Genomic DNA, 11,097 nt, shown 5'->3' on the forward strand with positions numbered 1-11,097 from the left:
GACAAATTCCATTCCGGAAGTTGATGCAAACTAGCGGTATAATGAGAAATCTGACGATTTTATAAAATTGATGCTCAATAATTCATGATCTTTTTCTATGCTTAAATATATTTAATTTGCAACTTTTATTTCTGGAGATAAGGGAATGTATATGATAAAAGCAGAGTCCATGGTCAAATTTCGCCATCTTGGATAAAACGTGCTAGATTTGCCACCAGCCACTGACATTGCTCGTCTTGCAACTATAAATAGACATCTTCTTTCACCACCTCTGCACAACTTTCTTTGTTCTCTACAATGGCCGTCTCCAGTAACTTCCTTCTTTTCTCGGCTTCTCTCTTGTTCTTCACGGTCTCTCCTTCAATCCAAGCTTCCTTTAGGCCTAAAGCATTAGTCCTTCCTCTCACAAAAGATGCTTCGACAACCCAATATGTCACTCAAATCAAGCAAAGAACCCCATTGGTGCCCATCAAGTTGTCTCTTGATCTCGGTGCTGAATCGCTGTGGGTCGATTGTGACCAAAACTATGTCTCCTCTACCTACAAGTCCGCCCGTTGTAACTCGGCTCAATGCAACTTGGCAAGGTCCAAGGCTTGTGGAAGTTGCTCCGATGGCCCCAAGCCTGGCTGCAACAATAATATTTGTAGTCTCCTCCCATCCAACAGCTTTAAAAACGTCGGCACCATTGGCAAGGTTGCACAAGATGTTGTGGCGGTCCAGTCGACGGACGGAAAGAGTTCCGGGAAAGTAGTTTCGACGTCGAAGTTTCTCTTCACTTGCGGTGCCACTTTTCTCCTAGACGGTCTTGCTAGTGGAGTTAAAGGTGTTGCCGGTCTTGGTAGAACAAAGATTTCAAAACCTCGATCTCGGTCTTAACCATCGAAATCATTACTCTCTATAAGTGGATGACTCCATCCTGATCCCAACCTAAGCATCTCGAAATCACTGTCAGCGACTGTCTTCAAGAAGGCTGATTGCAAGATAAAAAAGAAATTCATCATCATCCGAAGGGCTTCCTTCATGACTTTCACCCTCTAATTCCGAATCTAGTTGGATAACAGCATCTTCATAATCCCTTTCGGCCTCAAACCTAATCCAATCACGCCGACGTTCCGATTCCACTTCCGTCGGCCCGACATTAGGCTGATCGGATCTAGCATGGTTCCTGGGTTCCCTGTAACTCCCCATGAAATCACATGTCTGAGAAGAACAACTCCCGACTTTGTTATTAATGATTCGTCGTGCTGGTTCCACGACCGTCCAACCATAAACCTCTCCTCTCCTCGACAGAGAGGGCAAAGAAGCATCGGCGATCGACAACTCCGACCACGAGAAGAAGTAGAGTTCATCTCCGCCGAAGGAATTTTCGGTAACATGGCTGCAGAAAGAGATGACGTTGATGATAACTTGAAGTACTGTTCAAAACAATTAGAATAACGATTACTTGTGTTGCACATGAAGGGACGACAACTGTTCTCGGAGGAAGAACACCGTAAAAGTACAGCATTATGCGGATTTTCGATACAGATGGGCCACCGTGCATCATCCCACAGCTCAGCTTCCTTGGCTGATCGGAATCCAAATCCCGGTGGATTCTTAGAGCGATCCTTTGGCATTCCTTTCGGAACTTAAGATTATTAGTGGCCATTTTTTAACCCTAGACCCGGTCTATGCGTTTCGACTAAGTCTAGTAGATCACATTCATGATTCTTAAAGACATTTTTTCGAAACCGTTATTCTATCAACGAAAAATCATATTTATAAATGACATTTATGAAATTATAATAAATTATACTATAAAAAAACAACTCATAATTATGAGAGAAATAACAATTTAATTAAAACATGTCTTTAAAAATCCAAATTACAATAAACCAATATAAATTAGCAAAAAGAGTACTCATTATAAAATTCAATACTTTTAAAATAAGGCTCATGTTACCATAATAGAGTCAATTTAAAAGATAAAACATTACAATACGATATACTTCAAGAGATATGTTGATCCTCCAAGTGCTTGATCTGAGTATCTAACCAACAGTATCTGAAAGGGGAAAATATTTTCGAAAAGTGAGCTAGGTTCAGTGTGTCCCAATAGTAAAATAAAATCATAGTAGGTACAGTAATTGAGTAATAGTTCAGAAATTCATCATCAAATCATAATGAAGTTTAACTTTTGAAACTCGTAATTTAAAACCCTTCTCCTGTACACCATCCACAATTCCCCAGAACTGCGTCCATAGGGCTTACCTTAAGCACACAGCAGAAAGGAAGTCAACCTAAAGACAGGCTTTGAGGTCTGTATCCTTAAGTCCGTAAATCCGTAGGGCTTACCCTAAGCACACAACAAAGGGAACCAACCTAATGAAGCATCTTGAGGCTCGTGGGCCTACCCAAGAGTCACATTAGGTCCATAAGGTTTACTAGCGTGATCAAAGCTGTACCTCCGTAATGCAATCCAACCCAAAATCAGTATTTCAAAAATACTATTTATGCAGTAAGCATAATTTCCATAATTTCATAATCAATATTATCATATACCAATGAAAACCAATCATATATCAGTCATATTCCATAAACCATCACCAGTAAATAGGTGGATTAATAAAACATTAAACTATAGCTTTCAATGTACCATATTTCAAAACATATAAAACAATCAAATAGTACACAGGGAACACACCTCGATAATAGGTTCAAATAGTAGATCTAGTGATTGCTGGCCTCGCCACGCTCTGCTACTGTTTTCGAACCTAATCTATAATAACACTATATTACTAATGGGTAACAAAATTAATTTCTGAAATCATAAAATTTACGGGTCTTACGGGTGAATACTGACACACGCGACTTAACTGATCTAGAAGAGGTAGGTCGAGCTGTCGAACGGTCAGGAGAGTCGCTTGTACCTTCAAACATTAATAATTTATCAGTCTCAAGTCTTACTCAACCATTCAAAGCTTAAACTCTTTAGTACATAAGCATTTTTCGGATTTGTCGGATTTGACTATCAATTTGAAAGCTTTCGGCTCTGAATTTGATCAAACGGAGTGCGGAATCGGAATTAGGGCGTCGAACAACATAAAATATGACTTTTCGAAAATTCAAATTCTTGGTCAAAATCAATGTCAACGGGTTTGACTGATGATTTGGAGGCCTTAGGGTTTGAATTTGGACAAACGGACTTCGGAAACGGATTCAACACGTCGAAAAATGTCAGAATAAGTATACTCGAACAAAAATCAAATGTCGTTTAATGGCCGTTTAAAGTCAGTCAAAGTTATGGGAAAAGGGATTCAATAGTCCTATTCGAAAATTACAAAAATATCACATTTATTAAAAATAATTACCAAAATATCACCATTTTACAAATAATTCCCAAAATGTCATCATTTTAAAAATAATTACCAGAATGTCACTGTTTTAAAAAATTCCTAAAATGTCACATTTTTCAAAATAATTCCCAATGTCACATTTTTCAAAATAATTCCTAAAATGTCACTGGGTCGGGTCGGGTCAACGGATCGGGTTGGTCAATGGGTCTAGTCAGGTCATACCAGTCAACCCGGTTCAGACCGGTTTGGACCGGTCAAGCCGGTCACAACATCACCCAACCGTTCGCATCATTCTCCACGCGCAGGGGCGGCGCGTAGGGGGTGAGACCTCTTCCGGTGTCTAAAAATTCATGCAAAAATTATTTTAAGCGATTTTGAGTCACTTACCAACCTCAGTTCAAATTTTTGAACGGTGGAAAGCTCGATTTCAATTTGGACTAATCTTTGACCGCTCCACCTCCCTCACGCGCTGCCGCCTACGGAGACAGGAAGGACACCGTCAGACTCGAAACGACACAAGGAACACGATGGTGCGGGAGGTGTCAAAAACCGATCAACGATCGGAGATGAATTTAAGATTTTCTCGACGGTGGTGCTAAAAAAACGTCGAGACTTTGACTCGAAATTCATATCGTTTAGCAGCGTTTCGCTATAATTAGTTTACTGGGTTTTGATCACGGGTCGAAAATGAACACGACGGTGATTTCAATTTTACGATTGGAGGTCGGAAGACGTCGGAATCGGGCTTGCAAGGAGGGGTGCGGAAGAGTAAAGTTTTGCAATTGTTTCAGGTATGAAACCAGAAAACACATTGCACATATTTATGTTTAAAAGCTGTCGACACTTTTTGGAGGAATTTAGAGTTTGGTCCCTGAATTTCTTTCAACTTCTAAAATGGTCACAAGTTTTGAAAACTTCCAATTTAATCCTAAAATATATTCAATTTACTTAATTTATAAATTTTTTTTCTTCAAAATTTTCAGGTTGTTACAATTTTTTAAAATCTGATTTTTGGTTTTTGTTTCTTCAATGCCTCAAAACAAAACAGCCCTCTTTGAATCCCTAAAAGATAATGATCATATCCAACTTAAGAGATAATAAATTGTGAACAAGCTTAAACCCCAACCGAAGACAAGAATTCAAACTTAACTGGGATATCTGGGAACTGGTTATGATGGGACCGTGGGAGATTTTTGACGGAAAAGAAAATCAAAATTAATTAGGGTAGAAAAGCAAGAGACAGAGAGTCAGAGAGGCTATTTTATAGTAGTGCGCCGTCTTATGAGGAGAGGGGTAAACTACTCAAATAGTAACTAAATACTGGATCATTCTATTTTGACCATCAAACTAAAACTTCCTTTCAATTAGGCCACTTAATCATTAAAATGTTATCCAATCAAGCCTAAAACCGTTAACGATATGAAAGTTAAAAAATTATATAATTACATATTTAATTTTTATTATTTATTTATTCTATTAATTTAATCTTAATTGTACTTGATAAAATATTAAATTTATTTAAAATATGGGTTCCCAACTAAGGATGGAAACAGATGGGGCGGGTGTAGATATGGCTTCCCTTATTTCCATACTCACATAATATTTTTATATCAACCACTTACTCACTACACACGATGGGTAAAATTTTTAACTCCACACCCGCCTATGCGGATATATTCTCAAATTCACTCCCACACCCACTACTCAATTGATTACCCACCACCCATCTCGTACCTACTTGTATCCGTCCATACCCGTCTATCAACAACCTCACAGATTATATAAGCGACATCTTCAACTCTAAAAATGTTATACTTTAATATTTGGTTAAATTACAAATCATGTCTTATAAAGTGTTAAGATTTACAGAATATTATCTAAAATTATATCTAAATTCATAATAATCTAAAATTTATATGGTAGGTAATTAGTGGCCGAGCTGATACGGGACGGGTGGATGTGAGACGAGCGGATACGGGCGGGTAAGATCTCAAACCCATCACATACCCACTATTCACGACCGATATGACTTTTTATATCCGCACCATCCTAATTAGAGTGAGTACAATATGAAATCCATAAAATTTTACCAGTCTATCATCCCTAACTCAAACATTCAAAGTTTAGAGTCTATTCATTTTATAAGTTTATAATACTAAACTATAAACAAACTCTATTCATTTTCTAAGTTTATAATACTAAAATATAAAAAAAACTCTATTCGTTTTCTAAGTTTATAATCCTAAAATGTAAACATTAAAAAGGGTAAAGAAAACAAATTGTCCGACTATAGTATATTGTTTTATTAAGTTCTTTGATTATTAAAAATTATAAAATGATCTTTTAATTATAGAGTATTGTTTTATTGAGTCTCTCAACTTTCAAAAGTTATAAAATTATCACTCGACTATTCATTATATTCCAAACTCGTTATTTTTCATTAAAAAATAAACGATATTCTGAGCGATATTCTGAGCTGAACGTTAACTTGTTGACTGTAATATGATAAAATTTGATCCCAAAATCTCAAATGACTATAATATTCCATTCACCATGTTAACATCCAACTTAAACAAGCTATCAATTTTTTAACGAAAAAGACGAGTCTAGATTATAATGAATAGTTGGGTGACCATCTTGTAACTTTTAAAAGTTGAGAAACTCAACAAAACAATATTCCATAATCAAAAAACTATTTTATAATTTTTAATATTCAATAAATTTAATAAAATAATATCCTATAATATGAGATACCATTTACATTCTTTACCCACATTAAAAATATATTAAAATGTACATCTATAATAAAGTAAAACTACACAAATTTATTAAATTAAAAATAAAATAAATATGAACGAACTGAAAATGAATTTCGATTAGCTATTTATAAATATAGATGAATTAAGATAAAATTATGGTCTATTTATCTCAAGTAAAATCGAACTTGGATGATCACACAAAATGTATTAATCTCACACAAACAAAGATATATTAATAGCAATATTAATTATTATTTTAATATTTTTTAACTAAATTGATGTTCTCTTATTTTTGTTATATATAGCATTGTATTTCAGGAAAAGAAATATCTAAACTTGCAAGTTCAACAGAAATTGGAAAAAAAATAAAAAATTCCAGTTGAGGTAATACTGTACTTGGCCAATTGGCCTTATTCACTTGCGTTTGGCTGAGTGGTCAGTGCTGTTTTATTTTGGCTACACAGTAAATGTGTTGCTGAAATTTCCTTCATGGTGGGGATTAACGTTTGACTCTACATTTTAGTTCACCGACACTTTTTCTCATTGCCTTTCGTTTTCATCTTTTTTTTTTCCTGGGTTTTTTTGTTCTTCAAAGTTCTTACATTTGGTCCCTTGGAAAATAAAGAGAAAAGAAGAAATTGGCTGCTTTTTCGATGGCCACATGTAAGTATCTCACTCAGAATCTTTCTATATGATTTTTTAGGGGATTTCAATTAGGTTTTGGTTGTTTTTGAAGTTTTGGAGGAGTTAAGATTTCATTTTTTTTACTCTTCTTTTGTGTGTTGGTTTTTGAATTTGCTTTTGTTTATAGAGGAAATGAAATTTGTTATTTATTTGTTTTTTTTCGAAAGACTGGGGATTGTTTGGAATTGGAATTTTTTACTTGAATTATAAGCATTGTGGTAAAATTGTTTACTTGTTGTGCTATTTGCCTTATATAATTCTGCTTTGGAAATGATTCACTTTGCTCTTGTTTAGTTTATAAAATACTGTTAATTCATGATTTTCTGGAAACAAAGTTGCCTTCTTGAGGTTTTGTCTTGAAAGTTTTGAAACATATGATTTTGCTTGTGCTTTTGCTTGGTATGTAATCTATAATGCTTCTACTTCGTTCTTGTAATACACAGAGATATACATTCATACTTTCTGATTCTTTAAATATCAATGACATAAAATGTATTTTGTTATTAAATTTATCAAACATAAGTTGCATGTCTAGGTTTTATGTGAATAGACTGAAGTGTCTGTTTCCACTTGTTTTTTTCTTTTGCTTTTTCCTCTATTATAAACTCCACATGTTAAGTGACTTTCTGTTGTAGTGAAGAAGGTCGATCATTATTATGTTCGAATGCATAATGTTTGACAGTTATAAAAAGCTACTTTACCCACCATTTTCTGTCAAGTCTGCACGTTTGCGGTAAATGTAAAGATTCAAATTTGTCTAATGGTTCATGTCTCTTGGGCGCCGTTGGATGACATGCATCTTGTGATGCATGCACCATTGCAATACTTGAGTTAGTACCTTCCACCTTTGCAGGCAATAGAAGTTGATTCATACTTTGATTAGGACATGCACAATCCATGCAGGGAGAACCCAACATGTTCGATAGTTTCTGTTTATGCCAATACATTATAGACTGATAAAGCTGTGAAATTGCCAATGCAGGCCTTGTATTCTTTGCGTTGTGTTTAAAGACTTTAATTAGACCTGAGAAATGCTTGTACATTCATAACTTTAAAACCCAGAAATCGTTTATGGAATTTGGACCCATTGTTAATCTGACATGACTTCTCTGACAGTCTTTCCGCAAAACCAATAAAGATTTTTTTAGCATTTAATCATTTTATCGTTACTTGAGAAACTTTCATATATGTATGTCTGCACTTTAGTCATTGCAACTTGCTCGTATTTCAGGTAGCATAGGAGCTCCAAATATTAGAGTTCCAAAGTTGTGTTTTGAGAAAGCAAGAGTTGATAATTCAAATCTGAAGAATGATAGAATTTGGCTAAGGCAAAGACCAATTCGGTATGCTTCCCTGGTTAGACGCTCAGAGAAGGCATTCAGCATAGGTTGTGGTCCAACTTTGGGAACCCAGGGTGAGTAATTTCTGCTAATATAGGCCACCGTTTTTATTTTATTTTTATTCCCGGTGAACTATAGTAGCCAAGTTCTCTTAATACATATTTATGTCAAGTGGTAAATCCCGATTTGATCTACTTTATTCACCGTGCAGAAAGGTATGGTGATACAGAGAGCCGAGACAGTAATCTATTATGCTCTCACTAATAGTTCTTCCTGTTCTTAAAGAAATACATTTCACATTGTGGCGGTCGCATGAGGACATGTATACTATGCTCCCTTACACATTTCTTGATTTAGCAGAATTTTACCCCTTGGGTAGCATCACAGACTAATATTTCCGTAAAGGCCTTTGGTGATTATTTAGTACATATACGTACGTACAACAAAACAAATATACACACTACTAATGCAACTTTTTATAAATAGAAAAGTAGCTTTTAGTTTGTTTACTCTAGAGGACAATATGATCGTTTCTATGGTGCAAGTTGATAACGTTGATTTCATCTCTCTTTGTGATTCTGTTGTCCACTCAGAGAAGTACCTACTGATTCAACTGTTTACTTTTTTAATATTTTGAATTTTCTCCATCATCTCTGTTTTTTCTTTTGAGTTCTATAAACGACAATGATTTGTTGAAAGTGTCAGATTTTGTGACATTTCTTTCTTCATTTGTCATTCTATATATAATACTTAAAAGTCGGATATTAGGGTGAGAATCATATTCGTTTCTGTTATTACTTAGCTTATATTTACACCCTTTTGGTTTCCGTCTTGCAGCTACTACAAATTTAGCAGATGACTCTGAAGAGACTAAAACGTCTGGTTTGACTAGCCAGCTTATTCCAAATTCATCTGGGGTGAGTTTGTAATTGTTCGTTTAAATCATTAATGAAAGCAATGTATGTTATGCAAAATCATTATTTGTATCCTTTTTTCACCTTTAAATTAAAAATGTTTTGACTGGTAGATTTTGAATATGTTAATATTTCATGATTTGGAATGTCTTCTATAAATGAACGAAAAATTCTACATCGAGCTTATATTTTAGAAGTTTGTAGTTTACAGTATCTAACTGCAGGTGGAATCTCTGGTCAGAACTGTATGCGATACGATTTCCGTTGCAGAGTTTGAACTGAAAGTAAGTAGATTTTGTTATTGTGCCATAAATAGCTTGACGAATGTGAATGGATTTTTCACTTGAATTGTTTTGCTTTGAATCGAAGCAGTTACAGATGTTGGAATTTATATATTACCAAATTGTTAATCTTTCTTCTGTCTCGTTTTTAGCTTGGTGGATTTCGGCTATACCTTGTGAGGGACTTAGCTGGAAAAAGCGAACCTCCGCCTGCGATTGCAAATTCTCCTCCTGTCACTGTCAGTACCAATAAAAATGTCGAAGCACCTGTGTCAAATGGACCTATTTCAACTTCTTTAGCTATCACCAAACCACTATCTTCTTCGGGGAGAATCGAATCGTTCCTTGATAAAGCTGCAGATGAAGGCTTGGTGATTCTTCAGTCTCCAATGGTGAGAATCCAAAAATTTAGATTTTTCCCTTTCTTTGAACTCATAGAACTAAGAAGATAAATTGTGCAGGTCGGTTTCTTCAGGAGATCACGAACCATAAAGGGGAAGCGTACACCACCGTCGTGTAAGGAGGTAAATAGAATTTGTTTATTCCTTGTTTTTCAAAGTATCTTCAATAGACAAAACATTCATGAAACCATTGTTTTGGAAGCCATCATAGTCTGGTGTGTCCCATTGGTTCCTTTGTACTCTTAAAATCGGAATTGTGCTTTTGTTTATTCAACAGAAGCAAATAGTAAAGGAAGGCCAGGTGCTTTGCTACATCGAACAACTAGGTGGTGAAATTCCGATCGAGGTATAAATCTCAATTCCGATTAAACAACTTGTCTTTATGCTAACGTTTCTTGTATGCTCAAGTGTATATGGGGCTGTAAAATAATTATAACTTAGAAATGATAGGTCATAAAAACTATAATTATTTGTTACTTATCTGGTCATTCTCTTACAGTCTGATGCATCTGGGGAGGTTATAAAAATTCTAAGGGAGGACGGCGGTATGTCTTTGCCATCTTTCAATATATTTCAACCTGTGGCATTTTACAGTGCTGCGTCATCAGTTATTCTAACATTCTTTGCTTAATACGACAGACTCCGTCGGATATGGTGATGCTCTTATAGCAATTCTCCCTTCTTTTCCCGGGATAATGAAGCTACAGTAGTAATTTGCTGGTTATCCTCTGGTTTGTGTCAGAAGTAAGTTGTGTGCACTTTATTGTCTTTAAGTGAATGAATACTCATGCCCCTTGGCATTTCAGTACACGAGGATTCTGTTGCTCATAAAAATATTTGTAGTCTTGAGATTGGTTTTTTTTTTTCCTTGTTAGTAATTGAAATGTGAAACTTTTGAACATCATTGGCAATCCGCTATTAAAGATCTGAACATAATTGAAATGGAGCTAACAAGTTGATTAAAAACATCTTTGCACTTGGAGCAATGACTCAGTCAGTGAAGTATTAACCGAGGCGCGTTTATTACTAGTTGAAAACCATTTCCAAACCTCCTCCTAGGCTTGGGCCCTGCCCTGGCCTTCCAGAATTTCTGGAAGGGTTCCCTTCGGGGGTAAAGTTCTACAATTACTTGTTTACAAAAGATTTTACAAGAAATCCCAAATTTCATCCCCTAAACCTTATTCATTTCCAAGGGCAGATAATCGTTTTTTTTATAAGTGAAGAGTTCTATATTAAAAAGAACCAATACATCCAATGAACTAAATATCCAAAACAAAACAATAAATATTCAGTCTTAACCGTCAGCCTCACAAGTGGCTCACCAACTTTGCCTCTAGATCGTACACCTCTAGAAAGGTCGCTGGTTTCTTTCCTTCCATATTA

General features: G+C 35.4%; 2 protein-coding genes and 1 non-coding gene across 3 annotated transcripts; all 3 read left to right on the forward strand.

The window, feature by feature from the left end:
* The first annotated feature begins 295 nt into the window (after positions 1 to 295).
* On the forward strand, positions 296 to 876 carry LOC120212390 (probable aspartic proteinase GIP2). Its single transcript, XM_039210715.1, has one exon. It carries the CDS (start codon positions 298 to 300, stop codon positions 874 to 876), a length of 579 nt encoding a protein of 192 aa, XP_039066646.1. The 5' UTR covers positions 296 to 297.
* Positions 877 to 6,492: 5,616 nt separating this feature from the next.
* Positions 6,493 to 10,615, forward strand: LOC120212481 (biotin carboxyl carrier protein of acetyl-CoA carboxylase-like). Its single transcript, XM_039210767.1, has 9 exons — positions 6,493 to 6,757; positions 8,010 to 8,192; positions 8,956 to 9,035; positions 9,257 to 9,316; positions 9,466 to 9,705; positions 9,775 to 9,837; positions 9,992 to 10,060; positions 10,214 to 10,259; positions 10,354 to 10,615. The coding sequence occupies exons 1-9, from the start codon at positions 6,748 to 6,750 to the stop codon at positions 10,422 to 10,424; spliced, it is 822 nt and encodes a 273-aa protein (XP_039066698.1). The 5' UTR covers positions 6,493 to 6,747; the 3' UTR covers positions 10,425 to 10,615.
* Positions 10,616 to 10,681: 66 nt separating this feature from the next.
* Positions 10,682 to 10,826, forward strand: LOC120212621. Its single transcript, XR_005524721.1, has one exon. It is a non-coding gene; the product is annotated as a U4 spliceosomal RNA (small nuclear RNA).
* The last annotated feature ends 271 nt before the right edge of the window (positions 10,827 to 11,097 follow it).

Source organism: Hibiscus syriacus, unplaced genomic scaffold (assembly GCF_006381635.1).
Source record: "Hibiscus syriacus cultivar Baekdansim isolate YM2019G1 unplaced genomic scaffold, ASM638163v2 tig00110013_pilon, whole genome shotgun sequence".
NCBI lineage: Eukaryota > Viridiplantae > Streptophyta > Magnoliopsida > Malvales > Malvaceae > Hibiscus > Hibiscus syriacus.